At 62.3% G+C, this 24,777-nt stretch overlaps 1 protein-coding gene across 4 annotated transcripts in view; it reads left to right on the top strand.

The window, feature by feature from the left end:
- TBC1D22A (TBC1 domain family member 22A) overlaps window positions 1-22,409 on the top strand; it is a 289,717-nt gene extending 267,308 nt beyond the window's left edge. For 2 of the 4 annotated variants that reach the window (XM_057742532.1, XM_057742530.1), the window contains one exon: window positions 20,481-22,409. In XM_057742532.1, the coding sequence (XP_057598515.1) occupies window positions 20,481-20,758 (278 nt within the window). In that variant the 3' untranslated portion in view covers window positions 20,759-22,409. The remainder of the gene's footprint in view (window positions 1-20,480) is intronic. The other 2 variants (XM_057742533.1, XM_057742531.1) reach the window with 1 other exon arrangement.
- Window positions 22,410-24,777: the final 2,368 nt, after the last annotated feature.

Here is a 24,777-nt window from a genome sequence, read left to right as displayed (position 1 = left end):
CAGCAATGAGTGGTCGCTGCAGCACCTTCTCCGTCGCAGGGAGGGCTGGGCCTGCGGAGAGAGTGACTGTCCACGCGCCTGGCTTGCTGATGGGCCCAGGCGCCCGGTCTCGGAAAGCGCCTGGTGCGCCTTCTCCCTGGGCAGGTGGTCTTCGCCTCCGACCCCTCACCCCCACCCCCACCACGCGCAGGTCTGGACGCGCTGAGCTGAGGGACTCTCCTAGACGCCGTCTGCCCATCCCGCCTCCCGCCCATCCCACCTCCCCACCGTCCACATTTTTACCTAGTCCTCCCTCCTCCCCGAGGACAGCCCCCAGGGTGGCGGTGGGCTTGGTGGACTCAGCTGTTGCGACCCCCCGCCCCTGGTGGCCCCTGCTCTCCCACGGAGGGTTCATGTGCCAGGGGCGTTTCCCTTTAAGAACTGCCCTCTCCAGGCACCCTTTGAAGAACGGAGCTGGGAGCCCAAGGCTGCGGAAAATCAATTTGTCCCGCAACTGTCCTCAGACACAGCTGTGCTCTTATTAAACCAGCCCTCTCTGCGGTGGGTTCTGCTCTCTCCGGGCATGAGCAGCTGGAACCCGAGCCCGCGGGGCCTGGCTGGGCCTGGCGACCTTGGGCTGTGCCCAGCTGCTCACCGCCACCTGGAGAGCCGGCGTGCCGTCCTGCACCCACGTGTCACCAGGTCACCCCGGCCACAGGGGTGACGCACAGGCACCGCGGGCCTGAGTGGACATGCACATCCTGTGCGGACAGCCTGAGGTGGCAGCGCCCGTGGGGCAGAGCCGGGCACCTGTGCACACCTGCTACCCCGCCCAGTTTCCTTTCTTTTTACTTTTGTGGTTACGCTGTCATGTGGGCTTGCCACCCCTTCGGTGGCGATTCTCAGGCTCTGCATTGCCAGGCCCGGTCATGACGGGCTCCACGTGCCTCCCGAGCCGTGGGCACGGCCGTGATCTGGCAGGAGTGTTAACCAGAGCTAAGACGAGACAGTGTTGGCTTTCCATTTTTGCGGCCCTCATGGGGGTTACGGGAGGTCCCGGGTGCCCGAGGGTCCTGGCTGGTCAGAGCAGCGGTTTCCCTTTGGGGGTGGCATTTCCATCAGTTCTCGGGAGACCGCTCAGTAGAGGGGTTTTGAACAGAAAAAGAAGAAGGGTGGGATTGGGACTGTCCCCACATATTCTTGCCCCAACCCCAATCATCAAAATTAAAACAAAAATGTTAAAGTTATTTATGTATGTATTTTTTAAAAGACGGAAAGTTCTAAAACCCTTTTTACCAGAAACACGTCTTTCCTTCTCTGCACCTTCCTCCCACTTCAAAAGGCGCCGGTTTCAGTCTTAAGCACTCTTTAGGTTTTGGTTTTTGTGTTTGCCTGTGTGTTTCTAAATAGCTCTTTCTTGGCTTATTGAAGTGACTTTCCGTGCAGGAAGGGAAGGTGCAGGCTTTGCCCTTGCCCCCACGGCGCCCGGGCTCCCAGCGTCCTGGTCACACGGTGGCCGGGCCGGGCTGCTCCTCACGGCGAGTGAGCACCGCTCACGAGAGTCGGGGGTCCCCTTCTGTCAGCCTTGGACACGTTCTGTTTTCCTTGAACTTGGCTGTCGTGTCTCCTTGTTCTCTGCACACTCTTCACTGATTCCGCCCCACGCGGTCTGTCAGAAGTGGCCGCTTCTCTGGAAATCCAGCGCAGCAGGCGCTGCTCACGGTGTCCTCCCGGTGTCCTCCCGGTGTCCAGGTAGGACGCTCCCTGCCTCCTCGCTGGGCGGGTGCTCCTGCGGCCCGATCCCATGGCCCCACATCCCCCCGCTGCCCGGCCCGTGTCCTCCCGTTTTGTTTCCTCCTTGGGCAGAGCACGCCCTTCAGGGTCAGGGCCTCCCTGAGTCCCGGAGCACAGCAGGGAGCCAGGAGGAGGGGCGTCCGGAGGGTGGAGCCCCCCCCGCCCCCCGCCCCCGGGCCTGTGACCCTGCGGCTCCGCCCCCTCCTCTCTCGGGCGCTGCTGCTGAGAAATGTGCGGCCCTCTGCCTCCAGGCCTCTATTCCCGCCTTTCTGCCCCTGCTTTTAGAACTTCCTGTCTTTAAAAGATACATAAAGAGCTTTAACAATTTTTTTCTAAAGTTTCGTGATTGGGGTCGGGGCAGGAATACGTGGGGACAGTCCCAGCCCCACCCTCTCCCCTTTCTGCAGCCGGCCGGGCGAGGGGGCTCTTTCCCAGGCCCCAGCCGTGTCAGGAGGCAGCGTGGGGCCGCCTGTCACACAGGAGAATCTTCAGGGACTGTGGATGATCTACAGGACACATCTTGAACCGGGGCCGCAGCCCCCCGGGATGGCCATCGAGTTCACTTGGAGTTTCGGCCTCGCTCGAGGCCCAGCGTGGACGTGAGCTTGGGGCAGGGCAGCCGTCGTGGTCTCAGGAAGCAGCATGTGCTCTTTGCAACTTGGAAACAATGGGCTCCAAAAGGTGAAGTTAGCAAGTGTTTTGGTGGGTTGTATAAAAAGTAACGTCCTTTCCATTTCATTAACTCTTCAACTTCGTCTTCACGTAAACCTGAGATGTTTGGGCACGAACGTGGGTTAGAACGCGTTACTTCACAGCCGTCCCTGGCACACACAAGGACGTCTTAGAAATTATCGCCCGTCTGAAGTGAATTCGTTGCTGCTAAATAATTTCAGAACAAAATTTTAAAAATCCTTTCCTGTCTGTATAAGAAAACGTATATTTGATGTGAAGTTTGGCTGCATTTTAATTGCTTGTCCCTGGGACAGGGACTGGGCGGCTGGGCGGCTGTGCAGGCCCCAGAGCCTGAGCGTGAGACGGGTCCCCAGTGTTCGCCCCACAAGGGCGCCCACGGTGCAGGCTTTGGCTCTCACTGTCGGGTGCCTCTGGAGGCCCAGGCAGTTCCAGCCGGTGAGGCAAAGTTGGGATCCGCTGGGGAAGGGACTGGTTCTGCAGGGCTGCTTTTAGGACCCCTGGAGCACGGGTGTCTCGTCCCCTCGCCTCCCCCACCTGCCTCTCCCTCTCCACCCTCCCCTTCCCTCCCCCTTCCCTCCCTCCCCGCTCCCTCCCTTTCACAGAGAAAGAATTTCTCTTGCCTTCTGGAGGGTGACATTGCAACCCCAGCACTGACGCCCTTTCCCTCCCCGGGGCCTGGACCACATCCCCAGGTACAGCCCCCTTGGTCCGGAGGTTTCCAAGCCAACCTCCGACCTCCATCAGGACGAGCCTGCCCTGCGGGTGAGGTGGGAGCAGCTGAGAGCCAGCATCTCTCTTCCTGCTCACATCTGCTGTGTATTAGTCTTGCCATTAAAGAAGAAATCACACCCACCATTCAGATCATGAATCGAAAGGCCCTTATTATCTCATTAATGGTGTTTGATATCTGAGGCAGATAAACTCGGAGAAGCTCATCTGTTCAGCCCCTGAAGAAATGTAATTACATCTTGGGCCTTATTAAAATGTCTCCCTCGCAGCCCCTCAGCGGTCACGCGGCCCTTCGTGCTGCCTTCTGCGTGGGCCCTGACCCTGCGGGTGCGCTGGCCGGGGGCAGGGAGGGGCAGGGGGTAGGGGAAGTGTGCGTGGCCGTCGGGCCGGCTGGTCAGCGGCTCTTCGCCTTCCCGGACGCCGTCGGCCCCACGCTCCTTCGAAGGCTTCCTGGCCGTGGGCAGATCTGATTCAGGATTTTCAGGTGGCGAAACTTGGAGGGATGGAGCTGACCCTAACAGGCTTAGCGGCCACTCACGAGCTCCTGAGGCGGAGAGGCCTGCGACGCTCCTGCAAACCTGGAACAAAAAGGAATCAAGCGTCCCTTGGCCGTGTCCTCTTGCCGAACCTGAGATCAGCTGCCTTTGTGGAAGGAACCCCTGTGCCTCTTGGTGGTTCCGTCCTTTCTCCTGGGCCTCTCTGCTCATTTAACCACGTCCTGGGTTTCCACGTGACCGTCGCGCACCCCCAGGCCCCCAGGGCTCTGTGCTGGGCAGGGGTGCTGCACGGAGGGACCATCCTTCAGGACGTGACTGTGTGCCAGTGCCGTCCTGACAGGGCCACTCCGGCTGGAGAGGTTGGCCGGGGGACCCGTTTAGGGCTGCCCAGGTCACCCAGTGGAGTTGGCGGAGCGGGGCCCGGCCAGTAGAAGAAGAGTGAGTGACTGTGGGGGCCTCAGATCCCCCCTCCAGGCTGGGAAAAGGGGCTCAGAGAAGTGAAGGGACCGCAGGGCTCAGATGCCAGCTTCCTGTGGCTCCGGCTGTGGCCACCCCTCCTCGGCCCCACTGTGGGCACGACCCCACCCCCAGCCCTTCCTGGGAGGCTCTGTTCCGGGAGATGAGGCTGTATATACGCCCCCCCCCCCCACACCCGGAGACTTGGGGTACGCAGAGCCCAGGAGACTCGGGGGTCCTGGGCTCAACCCCGGCCACCACCCCCCGTGCGACCTAAGCAGCCACTTACCCCCCACCCCCACCCCGGGACCAGGACCAGAGAGGAACTCAGAGCGTGGTGGGGGCGGGCACGTGTGGGGAGATTGCTGCTCCGTCCGGCACACCTGGGGCCCTGGAGTGAGGGCTGCCGCTATCCGGACAAGGTGATGACATGTTCATGCCACCCCATCACCCCCGCCAGAGCCCTGCAGGCCTGGCTCCCCTATCCTGGCCCCAGGTGGGGGTCCAGCGCCAAGGTGACACACTCGGCCACAGGGTCCTGGGCTCACCAAGTCCTTACCCCTCGTGGCACATAAATAATAGAGAAAAAATGCAAGGAGCTGAAAGTGCTTGAAGAATTCTGCCTTATGGTCCACTCTCAGTCCTAAAAGCCCTCAATCTGTACAGAACGTTCGTTTTGTTACCCTAATTAGTTTGAGGATTTTCAGAGCAAACATGGTAGGATTTCTCAATTTAATTTTGGGGTGTTTGTTTTTTGAGATAAAGCACACAGAAGAAGTTGCATTGATCTTTTAATTCCTCATGCAAAGAAAAAATATTTGCTCTTCTCTTATTTAGTGTGTCTGATTCACAGCTGGAATGACAGGGTGGAGGGTCCAGCCGGATGGGACGCGGGAGCTTTGCGGCCCCCTGGACCCCCGCCCTTCCGCGCGCCCCTTGCAGCAGACAGGACGTTTTCTGCCCCTCGTCCGGGAGCTGAGGACCCCTCTGCGCCCCCGTCTTTCCTCCTCCACGGGGGCAGGCCTTCCCGGGGCTCTGTCTGCTGCAGCTGGGGTGCCTGGCCCCCAGCCTCCTGGTCTGAGCCGAAGCAGGGACCCCTCCCCACGGAGCGCCTCCAGCCCCCAGCGAACCTCACAGTGAGAGCAGATCGCGTCCCTGCGTGGGGCTCCGCGTCTTCATCTGAGGGAGGGGGAACCAGCACCCCATCTCAGGGCGTCAGAGACGCTGCGGAGGCACAGGTGCTGTGGAAAGTCGTCACCAGTGTCACCGTCACCTAGGGGACCCTGGTCCCCTGTGATTCAGAGGCCTGGGAGCCCCGAGGTATGGCGTGTGAAGGGAGAGCATCTCAGGGTCACACCCGCCCCCGCCCCCGCCCCCGCCACTGAGGAGGGACGCCCAGAGCTACAGCCTGTGACAGTGACAGTGGACCCTCCGAGCCCCACCTGCTGCCCACTGTGTGCTTTGTGTGTTCCCGCTGAGGGCACGCGGCCCCAGCCCAGGTGCCTCAGCCTCCCAGGGCAGCCGGTCAGGCAGGGGACCGCGGGTACGTGCAGCTGGGCGTGACGCGGGCATGTTTTCCTGGAGAAGCTGGGAGTACCCTGTGTCTGCAGACTGCCCCCCAGGCCCCCTGCTTGGCACATCGTCCCTTTGGGGGAGGCTCCGGGTGTCTCCTCTTCTCGTCCCTGTCGGCACAGCCTCGGGGAGCCTCCTCGGGGTGTTAGTGGACAGCCGCGTGCGTCCCAGATGCCTGTTTGGCGGGAGCCCAGAACACACACGCGGTCGGCTCTGGAGGCAGTGGCCATCTCCCTGTTGGCCCGGCCTGGAAAGGGCCTCGTGAGTCCCACACCAGGCCTTTGCCAGAAGTTGGCCTCGTGTGTCTCCCTGCTGTGTCCATGCTGAGTCACCCCTGGGCTCATCAGTGACCGATGAGGTCCCGGGACGCGGGCCTCTAAAGGCCCCTCCCCAACGTGACTGTGGGGCAGGGTGTCTGGGGCGGGGCTTGCCGGGTGGAGCATCTCAGAGGATACGGCTGGCCCTAGCGTGGGTGCCCCGTGTGGCCACACCTCCCACGCACCCTTCCTGGGGCACGCGCCGCCGGGGACCCACGTCACCCGGACGCTGAGGTGCCCTGGAGGGCCCTGGCTCCTGCATCTTGTCGTGGGGGGTTGCCGCCCATCTTGTTCTCCGCAGGGAGCTTTGAGGCAGTGTTCCCATGAGGTCCCGATAGTGGCCGTGAGGAGTGTGGCCCGCAGGGACAGGTGTGACGCCGCCCTCCTCAGGTCTCAGGTCTAGGGCGACGGGCCGGCCCCCGTCCGGAGACTCGCTCCCCTGCTCTTCACCACTGTGGAGGAGGTGGGCTTCCCGGCCAGGGGTGCGAGCTCGCCCTGGGCCTGCGTCGGTGCCGCCTTAGCCGGCGTGCACGTTTGTACTCAGGCCTGTGGGGGGAGGCGCTTGGCTCTCGGTGCCAGGTTTTGTCTCCAAATAATCCCGTTGTAATAAACCTCATTCCTGCCGGGCTGTGCACGCCAGCCTGTGAACTTGTCACAGAGTCAGACGTGCGACACCTCCTGTTGCATGATCACCCTTGATTAGAATCACTCCTAAATACCTGTCTGCGATGCTGCCCGCACCCCGCTGCCCGCGTTCGTATCTTTTTATACTTATCCTCTGATGACACCTCAGTCACATTGGAGACGGGACCCAAGGAGCAGGAACAGTGAAGCCCAGGGACTCTAAGGCCGTTCCTTCTCCTTGGGAACAGGACATAGTCTTGAGCAGAGGTTGAGCTGCACGTATGTAGAAATCAGTGGAAATAATCAGATTGCACAGGCACCGTGTGTGTGTGTGTGTGTGTGTGTGTGTGTGTGTGTGTGTGTGTGTGTAATTGTCACTTCTTTCCTGATGGCTGTGGCTCCATCTGTTTCATGCTGGGTCTCCCGGATCACATGGGGCAGTTCAGGAAGCAGGCTGGTTACCTGGAAGCTTCCCTGGCCTGGGAGCCGGCTGGGCCCTGGGAGCTGCTCCTGCCCGCCTGCCCTCCGCCTGCAGCCCGGCAGCCGGACACGGGGGCCCTGGGGCTGGTCCCGGCAGTGCTGCTCCGGGCCTGGGCCGGCGGTCCTCAGGGTTCTCGGTGCTGAGGTGGTACCTTGGTGAGAACTCGACCCCCCCCCCCCCGCCACACACACACACCAAAACATGCTGAGCTGGAGGGGGCCTGGGATTCAGATTCCCAGGGTTAGGGCCTTGATCAGGTCACCTGTCCTCACCGTCCCGGCCTCCCAAGCGACAGGTCCAGATCCCAGTCTTCCTAAGAGCTGCCCCGTGTTTTGCGTGTCTTCTTAGAACTCACGGTACTCTTTCCGTGTACACTTAATCCTTGAAACAGCTCTTCCAGAGGGTGGGGTTGTCCCCAGATCTGGGGTTCGGAGATGGACCCGCCCAGGGCCACACAGCTGACCAGACCCAGGGCCGTCCAACTCCACACCCGGGCTGTGCCAGCCGCACCCTCAGAATCAGGCACCGATTCTGCAAGAGGAAGTGCGGCTCTGAGAGACTCTTACCAAACACCACTTTCAAGGCGTAGGTTTTTCCTGTGTGGGTCATGTTTCGCATTGGGGGTTTCTTTGCAACGCTGGATTATTTTTTGTGTCGTGTTTTCCTGGGAAGAGGAGAAGGGCTCGACGTGGCTCATATCTTAGTTTAGGGACCGCAGTTGATGTATCAGGTTCCACTAGTGCCCGAGTGGCACTCAGCTGGATAAAATCTGAGTGTGACTGAACTTTTGTGCTCTGTGAAATGGTCACCGGGCGCAGACCGTGTTCGCGTTCTTAGGCGTCACTTGGATCCGTGATGGTGCTGAGTGAATGTAAGCCTCCCGTGTGCTGGGCGTGGGGCGCACACACCTGAGTCTGGCCCCACAGACTCAGGCTGAGGTTGGCTGCTCAGGGGTCTAGCTGGCTTCCGATGGGAAGCGTAGAGCCCCGGCCTACTTTCAGGACCATCCCAGACGTTGTTTTCGTTGCTTTTTTATCTATCCATCCATCTACCTGCTCCTGCGTCCACCCACCCACCCACTCATCCACCCACCCATCCATCTGCACACCCACCCACCACTCCACACTTACTTGGACACATGCCCTGATGCTCTCGGTCAAGCACCATGAAGTTCCGAAGGCCTGCTGGGCGTAGGAGGCCTGCTGGGTGTAGTCTGCCGGAGCCTCTGCCCTCAAGGAACAAGTCACGTGGTGAAATCACCTACAGGCTCTGAGGGTGACCGCGCCAAAGTGGAGCATCGTGAGGAACCACACACCTCCCAGCACGTGGCTCTGGGAGGAGAACACGGGAACCGGAGCCGTGGCCTCCGGGGGGACCTCTTCTCCAGGAAGCCCTGCCTCTGCCTCCCAGGGAGGGCCGTGCCAGTGGATCAGGACCTGGGAGCCACCTCTGTCCCCCCAGCGCCCCATCCCGGCGTGTGCTTGGCAGGGTCGCCTCTGTCAGTGAGGCCCTAGTGGAGCAGATGGGGGCGGGGGCGGAGGAGAATCTCTTCTTTAAACACCTCTGTGAATTGATGAAAACTGAAAAGAAACTTTTGCCCCTGAAAGTCCGTAAATCTCAGGTCCAGGGTACTTCATGGTGACCCTTTAACGTTCCTGAAAACGAAAGGAAAGTGTCCTAACGGCAGGCTGTTTACAGCCTGGGTGTTAGTGGAATCCTGCCTGCCAGGCGGCTAGCTCTTTGGTTTTGAACGGTTTCCAGGAAGAAGCTTGCATTTTAACCTCACCGTCCAGGGCACTTAGCGGATGGCATCCCCCCGGAGGGATGTGTACACAGCACCTGTGTGGGAGGGAAACAGGGGCTCGAATCTCAGAGCCAGACCTGGGGGCACGGGGTCCCTTCCGGAGCGCTCTGGAGCTGCGTATGCGTGAAGGAGCTGGTCCCTGGGGCCTGGCAGAGACCAGGGAGGAAGAGCGGGCACCTTGGGGTCCCAGAGACATGGGAGAGCCTCAAGGCTCACTGCCCCGCACGCGTCCGCCTCCTTTCACGCGTGTCCTGCTCCACGGCCTCCCCTGGTCTCCCGCCAGAGCCAGTCCTCAGCCAGAGGTTTCTGAGGCCTCTGCCCCTGGACGGAGGGTCTCATGGCATCGTGTACTTGGAGAGATGGGAGGCGCAAACCCTTCCCAAACGCCCAGGGTAAGGGTGTTCCCAAATATCACTGCCTTTGGCTTCTTTTGTAGAAAAAGAGCCCAAACCACCCCAATCCCCATCCCTCCCCCACCCAGCCCTCCTGAGCTGGGACTTCTGTCTCCTTTTGTAGGTCAGAGCCTTGCAGCTGGGCTGCCAGGGGCCCCTCTTGGAGCTGCTCGTTTTAAGTGAGCTGTAAGGGGACGTTGGTGACCGCAGAGTTCCTCTCCCGGAGTGTCTGTTCCTCCTAGAAGGTTCTTTGTGTTCCCCCTCTCCGGTGGGGAAAGGGCCCTTGTCTGCAGCATAAAGACAGGGGGAGAGGGAGGGGTGAGGTGGTTTCTGCTTCTCACCCAGAGCCTGCCAGCCCCGCCTTCTGGGCGCTGCTGGGGGCCTCAGGAGGTGATGCAGCCGGGAGGGGACCCCAGGAAGGTGAGCCGCGGGTGCAGGGGAGCCTCGTGCACTCTGGCAGGCACTCCTCCTTGCCTTCTTCCTGGTCCCGTGGGGGGTGGTCAGACCTGCACACGCCCCGTTTGGCTAGCCCATGCCCTCACACACTCAGCTCTCGGGGACGCTGGGGTGGTCACCTTCGGGCGCACGGGTGTCCCTGTCACCTGGGTCACTGCAGGGGGACGCATGCAGGTGTGGAGGTCCCTGCCCAGACACGACCTCAGTGACTGGGACCCTGGGTCCTGGAGTCAGGGGGACCGCGTGTTTGGTGCAGCTGAACCCCCACTGTGTAGACAGGGATTGTAATGGAACTGCAGGGGGAGGGGCGCAGACACTGCAGGCACACGCCAGCCGTAGGCTCTGTGCCGTGTTCTCCCAGCAGCACCACGTGGCTGGCTCTGCTGTCCTGTTTACAGCTGGGGCAGGTGAGGCACCCGACTCATCCCGTAGCGAGGGCAGAGCTGTGGTTGGCACAGGTGGCCTGGCCCCAGAGCCCCCACCTGCGTCCCCCGCCAAAGGGCGGCTCGGTCGGACGGGTGAGGTGTGGCCCCTCTGCGGAGGGGTCAGCGTCATTGCTGACGCCGCCAGATGGCCGCCGGGCGCTGCACACGGGGACTGAGCCGGGCGCCGGGGGGCACGCAGCGGGGAACCCTCCCCTGCCCCAGCTCACTGTGAACTCACTCCTTCAAAGTCTCAAAAGTCTGTGAACACCTCAGCAAGTTATTGGATGTTGGCAGACTGGTTGTAAAGCTTACGCGAAGGAGGCAGAAGACCCAGGATGGCCCAGACGGACGCCGCCTGGCATCCAGGCTGACTGTGAAGCCACAGGCGTCAGGATGTCACCCGACGCAAGTCCCTGTGCCCAGCGCACAGTGAGCCCGAACACACTGAAACGTCGGAGTTTGTAGTGAAGAAAGATTTATTGCAGGGCCATGCCGAGAGGAACGGGCAGCTCCTGCTTGAAAAACCCCAGAACCCGAAATCCCTGAAGGGTTTCTGCAAAGCGTGTCTAAATGTCGGATGAGGGGGGGGAGGTCATGGTGTGTGCTCAGCTCCTGCACGCGTCTCTCGCTGGCTGATGGTCGTCAGGCCTTAGGCACCAGGGGGTCTGGGGCTGCGTGCGCATGGCCATCAAGTGGTTAATTTCTTCCATTTGGTGACAGTTTCAGCATCTGAAAGCTCAGGCGATATGCATCCGATCCTGTGATCTGGGCACAGCGGAGGACGTGGGGGAGGCGGCTGCCTTGGGAAGGCCGTAGGGTCCTGCTTGGCTACAGAGGCAGTGTGGTGTTGGCAGAAGAAGAGACACGTAGCCCACTGGAGCAGAACAGAGAGCCCAGAAGGAGGCCCCATAAATGCAGTCAGTGGGCCTTCGACCAGAGCAGAGGTGGCCTCTTAGCACAGGACGCTGGAGGAGCTGGCCGTCCCTGTGCGGGAGAAGGAGTTCAGACACAGACCTCCCACCTTCACTAGAGGAACCCAGCGTGGGTCACAGACCCAGACGTGAGACGCAGGACTTGTGAAGCGGCTGGAGGACGACCTGGGAGAGACGCTGGGTGGCCGTGGACACGGTGATGCCTTTTTAGGTGCCACACCAAAGATGCGAGCGTGGTCAGCGGGGCTTAGATGAAATCTTCTGCTCTGCGAAGGGCAAGTCAAGGGGATGAGAAGACAGAGCACGGAGTGGAGGGAAATATTTGCAAAGCATGTCTGGTAAAGGGCTGTCACACGTGTAAAATGCCCCTTTCATCCCTCCAGCCTCCTCCCAGGAGCCCACCAGGAAGGCCTGAGTGGCTTTGAGCCCACGCGCCACCCTCAGAGGTGATGGTGCACGCGTGTGCGGTGTTCTCACACCCTGTGGTCCTGGGCGCTCCCCCCACGTCTCCCGGGGTGTCCCCGGCACGTGCCGGCACGCAAATGGGCCTTGTGGGCTGAGCCACACTGCGCCTCTCCCCTCCAGGCCTCCCAGGCAGCGGGAAGATCACTGTGAGAACACACTTGAACAGCTCAGGAAATTTAACCAGATTTACCATGTGTGCAACAAGGAAAACACCATTTTGCTAGTGATCGTATGAAACCAGCCCTGCTGCGAGTTGATATTACCACTGGTCCTGGTGCAGCCTCTGAAAGTGTGGACCTTTGCTGTGGGACGACCTGGTTCTGTAGCTCCAGCTGTGGCCCTGCTGGCGGCCCGCCTCCGGGTCTCAGCTGTGATCTGGGGCTGGGAGCCTTCCTGGGGGCTGGGGCAGTCCACCCCAGCGGTGCGCCTGCAGGTCTTTGTGGTCCCTGGTGGCCTCACTGGAAGGCCCACTTCCCTGGGGTCGAGGAGACCCCAAGCCCGTGAAAGCCAGGAAGCCACCCCGTGGGCCTTTCCCCGTGGTCTCTCTGAGCCCAGCCACTTGCAGAAGGAAAGAGCAGTGTCTCCACTGGCCGGGCCCGAGGGGCCCCATCCCCGAGGCAGCCCCACCTCCTGGACACTGTTGTCCCCTGTCCCGCCCGCAGCCCCCGCCCGGCCTGACGGTGGGTGGGTGGCCTTTTCCTGTCTCCTTGGGTGTCTGCCAGCTGTGGTTACGTGCTGGGTGTCATGGAAGGTGTCTTGTCACGACGCTGGGTTCTGTTACCTTCCTCTGAGGAGTGTTCCTTTTTGTTCCAGCTGCTCTGAACAACCCAGGAAGTCATCACCTGCAGATCCTAAAGATAAAGGTCTTCTTTAGGGCCTTTCTCCCGCCACCCACCCCAGGGGCCTTGGCCTTCCTGCAGCACCTCTCGGCGCCCAGGTCAGGTGGCCAGGGTGGGCTCTCGGGGTGCACGTGGGATCTGACAGATCCAGGGGAGAGTGCCTCAGGGGCGAGGGCGGAAGGAGGAGTTGAGTCTTCGTGTCTCTTAAGGGGAGTGGCCTGGGTGGGTCCGAGCCGCCCAGAGCCCAGCCGCGGGGACCCTAGCCTGCGGCTCTGGGCTCTAGGCCTGACACGAACGCCAACTGTTAGGTGGCTTGTGGGGAGCAGAGAAGCTGGGGCCAGTTTTCTCTTCAGGATGAAGGTGGTGTTGCCGCCGTGCAGGTGATGGGTTGGGGGGTGAGGTGGGAAACCGGGGTTCCCGGGGTCATGCACCAAAGGGTGGTGGTGAGCGGGACTAGGCTGGGGTGCGAGCGTGGCAGGGAAGGAGGGCTGGGGGGACCAGGGGCGGGCTGGACGTGGGAGGGAGGGCGTGGTCCCGGGCGCGGGGCGCTTAGGTTTCACACAGCTCCGTGTGTGGTCTGTGTGCTGCCCCAACCCCCACCCCAGCTGGGGAGGGAGAGGGAGGGCAGGGGCGCATGTTTAGTTTGGGAGCTTTTATGCGATCCTGTGCCAGCGGCGGGCATACACGTGTGGAGGGGTGCAGGCGGCCCCAGGACACGCAGGGATGGGGTCCAGGGAGAGGTGGGCATGGGGACACGGGTGGAGGCGACCCTGGCCCCAGAGAGGGCTGCAGGGGCAGAGATGGCGTGGGCACCCAGCCCTCGGAGGCCTGGCAGAGGCAGAGGTCTCCAGGGAGGTTGGCAGGGTGGCCGGGGAGATGGGAGGTGAGGCGGGGGTGAGGGGGGCTCGGGGGGGGGGGCAATAGGGAGGACCGGCACTGGGGGGGCACTGGACGTGCGGAGAGGACCCCCTGCGGGGAGCCACATGGGCACCCCTGGGCTGACACCGTCCCTGCCCCAGAGCCCAGCAGGGTGGCCCCGGGGGCCGTGGGGGCTGCCTGGGGCCCTGGGCCTGCCCGAGGCTGTGGGCGTTGTGCAGGCAGCACCCGCAGGGCTGGGGGCGGGTTCAGGCAGCAGCCCCGGTCCAGGCGGCAGGGCCACGGCCTGCAGCAGCCCCCCGGCCTCCCTTCCTGCTCTCCTCTGTGATCCCCTCCCTCTGATTTCTCTGGGGTAACAGCTGGCACCACCTCCAGGCTGCCAGCCTTCTGCAGGGCGCCTGCCCTCTGCCCATTTGGACGGGGGCGGGGGGGCGTCTCTGCTCCCTTGTAGATAAACACGGGCCTGGGGCCTCCCCCGTAAGTGGGCGTCCTTCCCGACCAGGCGTTCTCCAGGGGCTTCTGTGGACGGCATCTCCACAGCACCCCGTGTGCGACCCGCGCCCCAGCCCCCCTGCCCACGGAGCAGAGAGGTCCCTGCGAGAGGGAGGCCGGCTCTCCTTGCGGTGCCGGGATTTATCTATTCTCTGTGTGCTGAGCAGACGCCCTCCGCCACGCGCAGACGCGTGAAACGCAGAGGCCAGCTTGATTGGGGTGCTCGTGTCAAGCTTGTGTTTTCAGTATCCGAAGGCGTTTCCTCCTTAGAATCCCTTTTTTGGCAAAGAAATGTGAAATTAATTGCAAGGACAGCGCACCTCCCACAGCCATCAGAGGCCCCTCAGAAGACGCTCTGCGGTGTCACCTTCCATTTCCCACCTCCTGGAGGGCTGTCACCAGCCAGTGGGCCAGCCTGGCAGCTGGCCGTCCACCCCAGCCAGCTGTCAGCGTCCTGCTATTTTTAGCCCTGGTTTGGTCCAGAACTTGACAAGATTTTCAAACTAATAACTGGGTTGTCAAAGAAATCAGCTGTCGCCGGACTGTCTGGGAGGGAGGGGGAGGGAGGGAGTGGGGAAGCAGCCGGTTGGGGGGCAGGTGGCCAGGGCGGCCCGGGGACCAGGCCCGCGTCCGGCTGCTCAGATGTTCCTGGAAGGCGTTAGGGCCCGCGCCTCCCCCGCCCCCCGACCGTCAGGACGTCACAGCGCCGCCGCCACCCTTGAGACAGCAGGGTGTCTGTCTTCCTGGACGCTGGGGTCTGCATCCGGTGGGGACACGGATGGATGTGATGAGTCGGGCCCCCAGGTGGGTGTCCACCTGGGAGGAGCAGCGGGCCGGGCGGACGGACCTGCGCAGACTGACCTTCGCGTCTGCTGCGCGTCAGGTCGGGTTCTGTGTTCTCTGATCTCCTGGCCAAAGGGCACTGAGTGTGGTAGAAAGGTGAAAAATGAGGGACCTAAGGGTGACATTTTCGTAGGTAACGTCCGTCCCAGGGCCTCTGGCCCCCCCGGGGCTGTGGCTAGTGCAGGCGTGGGGCCACCGGTGGAGTGCAACAGGGTCTCAGTTATCAGCCCCCGACCCCCCACCCCTCCCTCTGGTACCGTCAGCGCCCTGCTCCCGCCCAGCATCCCGCCACCCACCCAGGGGGCTCCCGGGGGTCTCCTCCTCTGGTCAGGTCTCAGCTCCAGGAGGCAGGTCAGAGCCTCGGCCGTCTGACTGCCAGTCCAGCGCTGCCGGGTCCCAACGAGACATCCTTCTAAATGTTGGCGGGGAGAGGGGTGGGGGGGGCACATTTGAGGGGGGAAGTCCCCCTGAGCACGTGGCCTCGCAGAGAGGTAGGGTCCTGTGCAGGTCAGGTTCAGGGCTCAGGAGGGCAGCCCCGGGGCAGGGTGGGGCGGGGGGCGGGGTCACAGCCCTCCCAGCGCCAGGTGTGAACTGAGCTGTCACTGAGCTTCCTGGGGCCTCAGCTTCCTCTTTCCCACTTTGGGGCGGGGGGCACGGTGGCAGCCCCTGGGATTGGTCGGAAGGTCAGAGTGCAGCACGGTGCTTGGCACAAAGTGAGCTCTGGGCCCAGGGCAGCTCATGGTTGACACTGACGGGGGGAGGGGGTGGCCCTGGGACCTTCTCTGAGTGGTGGCACCCGAGGTCCGTGCTTGTCCTTGTCTGTAGCACCGTCACCAGGCGGGGGACGGAGCTGGCCTGCTCCTGCAGACCCTGCCGTGTGGCGTGAGCACGTCCAGGGCAGGCTCCCATCTCCCCACCCAACAGGAAGGCCCTGGCCGAGGGAGCAGACGGCGGGAGGTGGCGCAGAAACGAGAGCTGCAGGCTGGACAGTCACCCACGACAGCAGGACAAGGTGCTGGATGCATCCCCGCTTCCTGGCTCCTGGTGCCATGCCCGCCCCGTTCCCCCAACGCCCAGGGAGGCCCAGCCAGGAGCACCTGAACCATCAGCATCCCCCCCGTGCCGTCGGCACTGCCAGCAGATACCGCAAACCCGCTTCAGTGTAGCTCAACCTCAGCCCCTTTTTTATCTTCCCTTTAACATGTGCACTGACCAAGAACAGGTATTTTATGTTGAATGTGGATTCAAGCCCCAGCGGCCCCTGCACAGGCAGGAATACAGATGACCTGGCCCTGCACCAGCTGTCGGGCCGTGACTTCGGGCCGGGACCACGACCCTTGACCTGCGGAGCCTGTGGTCCCTGGAGACTCGCCCAAGTTGGCAGGGGGGAGGAGTCCGGCCGCGTGCGCCCAGACCAGCACGTCTGCCCACAGAGGGCAGGCTGGGCGCAGGGAGATTCCATCCGCGGCCGCTAGTGTGACCACCACTCTGGTCATCTGAGGTTCCTCGTAGTGGGGGCCACGGCCACAGCCACGATGTGGGTGGCAGGGGTGGCAGCTCCGGTGTGCGGGGTCCAGCTGAGCGTGTGTGCGCCAGGTCCTCAGGTCCTCGAGGAGCTGCCCGTCACCTCTGAGGCGGTGATGACCCCAGGGCTCCCGTGTATCAGTGAGATGACAGTGACGTGGTCCTGTCACCGCCCCTGCCCCACGGCTGCAGCCTCAGCCTCCAGCGTCCCGGCTGCCTGTGCGCTGACGTCACCCAGCTTGGTGGGGACAGACCCGCCTGCTCCGTGGGCGCCGAGCCTCCCTGGCCCTGGGCTGGGCTTCTGCCTGCCCCGCCTTAGTCTCCTCGCCTGGATGGCCGAGGGGCCGGGAGCAGTGCCCGAGACCCGTCCTCCAGGGGCCCCAGCCCTGCCCCCCCCGAGCCTGGGTGTCCCCACAACCTCCCCAGGTGGCATCCGGGGCTGTCCTTCTGCGGTTGGCCGGGGCTCCCCAGCGGCAGGTTTGCTGGCCAAGCTGCACGGTGTACTGCCGGAACGCGATGGAAAAGTGGGTTAAACCCATTAGGCCTGTTACCTGCCTGTGTTGGCACAGGGGCTGCTCTTTCTTCTCAGTTAAGGGGAGAAGGTAATTGGAGTCGGTGAGTGGGCCTCTAGCCCGTCGTGACTCGTTTACTCACCTCTGTGCGTGGCCGTGGCTGGGCTGCCACCTCCTGGCCTCTGTGCTCTGCCACGTGTGCGGAGCCGGCCGTGACCTGGGAGCTGTGGGGCGCGTCCTCTGCCCGAGGGTCTGCAGAGGGGCGCCTGGTCTGAACTATTGCGGCCACTGCCCGGGGGCGGGGAGCCCGTGTTGGGTGACCCGGACCTGCACTGTCCTCTGGAGGGCAGCGCCCGCCACGAGGGAGCGCTCCTGAGAGCCTCAAAGACAGGAGAGGTTAGCTTTAATGCTGTATTTAACCGAGGACGTCTGCAACATGATCTCGCAACCTGTGGTCAATGTAAAAGTTAAGAAACATTTCGCGGACTTTTGTTCAGACCAAGTACCTGAGATCTGGAGTGTGGTCTACGTGGACCCACATCTCCACCGAGACCCCGTGGTGGGTGAGCAGAGGGGGGGCTGTGTCGAGAGCCGCCAGCCAGTCACACGCCCGGCCGCACCCTGCGTGCAGCTGCGTGTTGTCTGCCTCGTAGTTGTCTGTCTGTCTGTTGCCTGATACCCACCTCCGCACACACGCTGGCCCCCGAGGCAGAGCCCGACGGTCAGGTGTGACCCCAGACCCGGCCGTGTGGCGGAGCAGGTGCCCTGGCGGCCCGGTGACGGGTGGTCCTGGTGCAGAGGCAGGTGGAGTCGGGGGGCCTTTCTGCTTCGCGCACAGAGCTGCTCTTCCTTAACCGGCTGTTTGGGACGGTTTTAATGACACGGCGCCTGTTGTATCAGACGTTGGAATTGGATGATCCCGGCCAGAGACGCTCCGTGGTGCCCCCCAGAGTGATCCGACGCGGCTCCCTGTTGGGGTCCCGTCCGCAGCCCACGGGTCGACACGTGTGGAGGGTTTCCTTCCTCGAGATGTAGGCGCTGCCTCCTCTGAGCTGCTGTCCAGTGAGAATCCCATTTCCTCTTGAGCTTGTTGGCCAGACTCTCTGGTGTTTCCCGGGTAGTTTATCCAGCACCGCCGCCACCGCCGCCGTGACTGTCGCTGCCACCACGGACAGCGGTGAGCAGTGGCAGGGTGACAGCAGCCGCGGGGACGCTGAGCGTGCGCTCTTCAGTCTGGCACTGTTGGGGGCACTTTGCATAAATGAGCCACCCTGGCCGGGGCGGGGCGTCATGTCCCCATTTACGGATGGGGACACCGAGGCGCAGAGGCAGGCCCCCGGCACGGCAGAGCCCCGCGTCCAGCGGCCCCTACACGCGTGCCTGCTTTAGCCGCTGCGCACGCCCACGTGGCTGTGCACGGGTCGGCACCGCGTGCCGTGTGCTTCATGTGGGGGACACGGACACCCGGACCTGTCGATATCACAGAGGAGACCAATCAGCCCTTGACGTAGGTGAGGACACCAGGGACGTGCCTCCTGAGTCCTGTGGGGTCGTGGGGGCGGGGGTGGGGGCGGGCTTGGGCCCGCCTCCTCTGTGTCTGGCCGGGGCCACCCTGCCGGGCTCTGCAGGGGCCCTGAGGGGGAGCCCCTCCCACCCTCCCGGACGCCAGCGTGTCACCACTCCGTCCTTCCTGGGAGGGCACGCACGTAGAGATAATCATACTTTGCAGATGGTAACGTATTCCTCTCTCTGGAAAAATGAAACCGTTTTGGCAAGAAATCCCCAAAGCCGTAAACGTTATTTGCTCTTTAATGTTGGAAGGCTCACCTCTTGGAACGTACCCAGCGGCAAAACTCAGAGCAGGAAGGAGTCTGTGGAAGAGGTGTCCACGCGGCGACAGCGCAGCTTGGGGCCCTGCCCGTCACCCGCACCACCGTGCCTGTGGGGCTCCCTGTGGCCGGGGTGGGCCTGACGGGGCCGCCGCGGGGAGCGCCTGGCGCGAGGGGCTGTCAGCCACGGTCCACACGCGCGCGAGGTGACATCCAGAGTGTCCGGAGGACAGTCAGACCGCTCGTCGTCCCGAGAACCTGGATGACCCAAGCGTCGGGGCCGCTGTCCTGGGGGTGGGGGCGGTGGGCGCCGCGGGCCTGCCGACTCCGGGGTGACTGTGACCTTGCTCGGGGCTGAGAATGGCGGGCCTCCAGGCTGCGTGGCGGGGGTGGTGCCGTCACTATGGTCCCTCCCGGCCACCGCGGACAGCACGTGCCGGCGTGGGTGGGAGAGCACGGGGACACAGGCTGGTGGAGGCAGCGGGATGCATCGGGCCATGGCTCTGTTGCCGTGGGGGCGTCTTGTGGACCCGGGAGGAAAAGAACCAGGGGGCCCCGACGTGTCTTTGATTCCTCATGACCTCAGTGTTGTGAGCAAACCTTCCTCTTTTATTCTGCGAATGTGGTCACAGCGCTGTTTATGGAGAAGTGAAGATTGAAAATGGAATTGCCCTTGCGGTCTGCTGGAATGGGCCCTCGTGCCACCATCACAGGGGATGGAGGGTCCCCTGTGATGTGACCCGGTGACGGCGTCGTGACCGGTGGCCCTTGCCCTGAATGACACGGCTAGCGCAGAACCGCTCACGGCTGATAGATGTGCCCGGGCTCCCGGGTTGGAGACGTCGCCGCCCAGCGCGTCAATAAGACAGGCCTTTTTAAAAAAAGAAATCTGAATTTAAGGGCGTGTTTGGCTGTGTTCTCTGCCTCCCGTAAAGGTCACCTGGGTAGATTTTTCCTTCTTCAGCGTTGCAGGCTGCGGCGCACCGGGCATTTCTATTCTCTCTCCGTCCAGTGAACCTGGGGGACTAAATTAGATTCTGAAATTGAGTGTGCAGCGGAGTTGCCGCGTGACTGTAGCGGGAGGGTACTGCTTCTCACCTTGCGAGTAGCGAGGTCACGATAATATGAAGCGAAGTGGATTAAAAATAAAACCAAAGGTATTTATTTACGACCTGCTCAGAATTGGATTGACATCTGTGTAAGTTGCATCTAATGGTGAAAGACAGCAGAGTGATGTTGATGTGTCCCCAGGGACATTCTGCCAGTGAAATTTGCTCCGTGAATTCAATTTAAAGGCCCCCAGAAAGTGTCCAAAATGCGAAAGGAGAAGGGAAAGCAGCGACAGGGACGTGTGTCAGCAGAGCGTCCCGCTGCGTGGCTCATGGTTCGGGAGTGGGGAGGGGGCCCTGCGACGGGGGGGGGTGGTGCCGAGAGGACGGCAGGCCTGGCATAGGCCCCCGTGTCGCCGAGCTCCAGGCACTGACGGCCCAGGTGGGAGCTGGGACCCGGGACCCCTTCTCCGTGGGGAACCTGGGGCCCCGAGGTGGTCCGTGGCCGGTGCGGCCCACCAGCTGGGAGGCAGCGCAGCCGAGCCCAGGCCTGGCTTCTGGGTCTGGGCCCTGAGTGCCCACAAGGGCTGGGCCTCTGTGTCCCCACCCAGATGGCACCTGGCCCCCAGAGCGCTGGGGAGGCCGGGTATGCGAGGACCAGCGGTGCTGTGCTGGGCGGCGCTGCCCTCCGTGTCCTAGAAGGTCTGCGGAGCCGCCCAGGGGGCTTCCTCCTGGCTGCAGGGCTGGGGGCCTGTCAGGGTCGCGTTGGGCAGGGCCCAGACGCGTGGGCCCGCTCCGCTCACCCCACTGCAGGCCGGTGCATTTTCTCAGGGCTCTTCCTGTGGGGACCCCCTCGCTGCTGGTCGCCTCCTCTGACGCGGGCTGTCTCTCTCCCCCCAGGAGCTGCTGCTCTTCCTGCAGAACCTGCCCACGGCCCACTGGGGCGACGAGGACGTCAGCCTGCTGCTGGCCGAGGCCTACCGCCTGAAGTTTGCCTTCGCGGACGCCCCCAATCACTACAAGAAATGAGCCCAGGCCTACCGCAGTGGGCCCCCGGCCCCGACTTCTGGCTGGATGTAGGCCACAGCCAAGGAGAGGCTTGCTGGAACGGCGGGCCGGGACGGGGCGCTGGATGTGGTCCAGGGCCTGGTGAGGGCCGGGTGGCCTCTGTTTTCTGAGATACCAAAGAGAGCCAGGGAGGGTCCCGGCCACACGGGGCCAGAGAGGGGCTGGGCATCTCCCTCCCTCGACCCTGGAGCATCCTTGCCAAACGCCCACTTCGTGGAGCCCCCGCCCAGGGTGGCCTGAGAGGTAGACCCTCTCGGAGAGGCCTGCTGTCTGGGTACCGGGGGCAGAGGGAGGTGGCAGCCATCTCCTACCTACTTGGAAATTTAAAATTTCTATTCTGTTGAGTGAAAGAGAATAAAATATAGACAAAGTCATACGTGAAACGTTGCACGAGCCTGTGACGTCTCTGTGCCCTTCCAGGCCCTGACAGCCGGCCAGATCTCTGTAACTTCGTCACTTTAACTTCACTGCCTACTTGCTTTCTTGGCTTAAACTCGGTTGGAAGGTGGACGGCGAGCCTGGGGAGGCTCTGGCTGCAGCGGCTGGGAGCAGAGTGAGGGCTCGAGAAATTGCCTTACTTTCCATCCACAACCTCCAGGAACTGAGACCCTCCCCAGCCAGTCCGTCGTAGAGCCTACACGGGCAGGGACCCTTCTGCTGGGCGCTCAGGCTCCGGCCCCGGCCACGCTCACCTGGCCACCTGGACAGGCGGGTCCAGCCGCTCCTGCTCCGTGATCAGAGCCGTGAAGGCCTCCCCGCCTTCCGCACCCACACACGCACCCACGTGCGCACCTACACCTCGGGGCCGGAGTGGCCCGACCCCTCCCCTCGCTGCATCTCTGGGTATCGGGGGTGTTGGACACCCACTTGCTGCTGTGTTGGTCACCGGGGCAGTGAGCCCAGCTGCAGAAGGTTCCAGGCCCGTCCTGCCTGGGGCTCTGCCAGGGCCGTCTGGCTTCCCACACGTTCCCCACCTGGCCGGAGAGCACCCATCACAGGCGTGTGGCTGCCGGCGGCATGGGCATCCCCCCCGGCTCTGGGGCGCAGCCACAGCCTCTGACCCCTGAGCCCAGGACAGGCTCCTGACCACGGTGGCCACCTCTGCCCTCAGACTCTCTCCCCGCCCCGTGCCAGCCCTCCCGGGGCAGCCAGGCCGCTGCCCCATCTTTGTACGGCTCAGGTGCCAGCGTGCTGCCCGGAGGCTGTGCACCCGTGGTGGGGTGCGCTCCTGATCTTATTGAAGGGTTCTTGGGTCATTACATGTGCGTGGAAATCACACAAAATACTGTGCAGCTGTCAGAAGCCCCCAGACCAGCGGAGGGACCTGCTTGCCTTTGACCAGACGGAGTGCGCCCCCCACCGGCCGGTCCCTGCCCCCAAGCTGGCATCAGGGCTCCCCCACCCCCCACCCCCCCCCACCCCGGCCCTCTGGCGCGCTGCTGCTTTCCTGCTGGGCGTCCGGTTCCAGGAAGACCCGTCCTGCTTAGACCCCGGGCACTGCCCGCTGCGGCTCAGGTTGTCCGTGCGGCCAAAATGCTGGGGACGTGAAAGATGTGTCCCTGGAGGCAGTTTATTTTTCAAATAGGAAGAGTCTATGAAGTTCAGTGAGGCTCTGTGTATATTTTCATGTGTATGTGAACCTGAAACTGAGCGCGAGGGGTGTTGACGGGGTCCTTGGAGTCTGAGCCAGTCAACCTGAAGTGATTAGGCTATTCTGTCTGGAATGCGATGTGTGAAACACGGAATAAAGATGCAGTGAAACCCCAGCCTCGGCCTTTGACTCGAGGGCTCTCCTGAGGGGACGGGCTGCCCTGGCCAGGCGCTGGGTCCTCGGCTGATCTGAGGCCGGGCGGGAGCCAAGAGCCTGGGGCACCGGCCCACCCCTGCAGCGGCTGCTGGACAGCCCAGGTTCCGGGCCTTTCTGTCTGGGTGTCTGCAGCGCACCGGGCCTGGCGTTGGGTGTAGCACCCGCAGCCTTGCCGAAGCCCCCCAGGGCCTCGCGGGGCGCCGAAGATGCGGCGGGTGGGACTCAGACTCGGCTGAACCCCAAGGCCAGGCTGAACCCCTGAATCCTGATCCTGGGGGTCAGGATCTGGGCCAGGACGGAAGAGGCCTCCCCCCCGGCCACTGTCTATCAAGTGTCTGCTTGGCGCAGGCACCCAGCTCTGGGGCCCGCTCCTCCCTGCTCCTAGGACCCAGGACAGCCCATCCGTCCTGCCTCCCATCCTGGGGTGTCCAGCCCCCGCCAGGACCACCCCCATCCTTCCAGTGTTGGTGACACAAGGCCCGTGAGCCCCGGACTCTCAGGGCTGCATTCGTGGTGGCCCATTCTCTGGGCACCCTTCTCCACTCTCTGGGGACCCTGCAGGGCAGCACTTTGCTCTCTGCCATCTTGGGGTGAGGTTCCGTCCCCATGGGTGGGCTGGAGTCCCCGGGGTTGCTGGTAACCTGTCCTCCGCACGCGAGCCTGTGCCAAGCTGGGTGGACCCTTGCAGACCTCCAGTGCCGGCTCGAGGCCGCAGGATAGAGACCTGCTGTCTCCCCACAGTCGGGAGAGGGAGGTGCCAGGCTCCAGGTGCCAGCACAGCAGTTGGTGACAGCTCTCACTTGCCATTGTTTGTGGTGTCTGTGGCCTAGCGGTTCGCAGGTCAGGCCCACTCAGGCCCTCACCCCCACGGGTGGCCCAAGCCCCAGGTGTCCGAGACAAGCCCCCGACTTTGGGTGGCAGCTGACACAGTGCATCTCGCCCTGCCCAGCACCAGGAGGGTCCCTGTCTGCCACCCCACGGCTGAGAGGGAAGAGCTGGAGGCCACCCCATGGAGCAGCCTGGCCCTGGAGAGGTCAGGTGCCAGGGAGGGTGGGGCCCTGGGCGTGGGGCGGCTGGAGAGGTCTGAGCGATTTGTGCTTTTGAAGGGACTCCCAGGTGGGAAGGGCTTCTGTACTGATGTTTAACCGTGGACCTGAAACAGGAGAATCCCCTCTGTGTTTGAGCAAACCGGTCCCATTGGCCATGTGGGGGCATCTCTGCAGGAAGACGGGCCTCGGCTAAGCTGCACCAAGCCTGGGCCTCCAGGCCCGTCCACCCTGAGCTGGAGGTGTCCGCTGGCCTGCAGGCCAGTGGGTCAGCTCTCGGGGCTGGTGTCTGGTGGAGTTTGCTCAAAGCGTCAGACAGCTAGGCCCTCCCTGAGCCTCCCTTGTCCTGCCTGGCCCAGCTGGCCATCTCCCCTCTCGTCCCCTCTCATCCCCTTCCCTCTAGTGCTATCCTAGCCCTATGGGGCCTGTCCCCCTCCACTGCAAGGCCTCACCCCAGCCTAGTCCCTGGCGTGGAGATGATCTGAACAAGGATGGCTGATGGAGTGCGCGCAGCCACTCTGTGACCATGTGACCGTGCACAAAGCATGCAGCCCCTGAGCCCTTCCCAGTGACAAGCTGAAGCTAAAAAACCTATACACCCAAGTAAATTCCAGATGAATGGATTTAAATATTTAAAAATCTCCCCAAATACTCAAAATAGGAATAGATGGATATCTTTATAACTGAGAAAGGTGAAAGGCTCTCTGAGCCCAATGCCAGTGACAAAAACAATAAAAGACGGATGATAAACATGATAGTATACCCCGCGGAGAAACACCGCAGCAGCCAGCAGAGCTCAAAAGCCTCAGTAAACAAAGATAAACGATAACAAGCCTGGCAAACGTACCTGGAACCTAGGACAGACAGATTGAAATTCTTAATACGTACCAAGCGCTTGGAAAGAACTCTTGGAAATAAAAATGGGCACAGCACAGAAAATAGGCAGTTCACAAAAGGAAGAGGTACAAGTGCCTGACAAGATGTTCACATCATTCATAGTTTAAAAAAGTGAAAAAAGAAGTCGCAGAACGTCTGACCAGCTGAGCGACCCCCGCTGAGTTTGTGGTAAGTTAACAGCAATAGAAAACCAATCCACTCTTTTAGTCTTCCTATTTTTTTCTTGAAGATTTGCAATGATTTTTGTTGTTTTTACTTCAAAACTGACGTGTGCTACTAACAGCAGACCACACATCACAAATCCAGGGACAGCGAGTTGTCACAAGGCCAACACTGGGAGCCACTGTCTCTGTGGAGAAGTAGCACGTGGCCCGCGCCC

The sequence above is a fragment of the Hippopotamus amphibius genome, chromosome 7 (assembly GCF_030028045.1).
Source record: "Hippopotamus amphibius kiboko isolate mHipAmp2 chromosome 7, mHipAmp2.hap2, whole genome shotgun sequence".
Classification (NCBI taxonomy): Eukaryota; Metazoa; Chordata; class Mammalia; order Artiodactyla; family Hippopotamidae; genus Hippopotamus; species Hippopotamus amphibius.
This window is presented reverse-complemented; position numbering and strand designations above follow the sequence as displayed.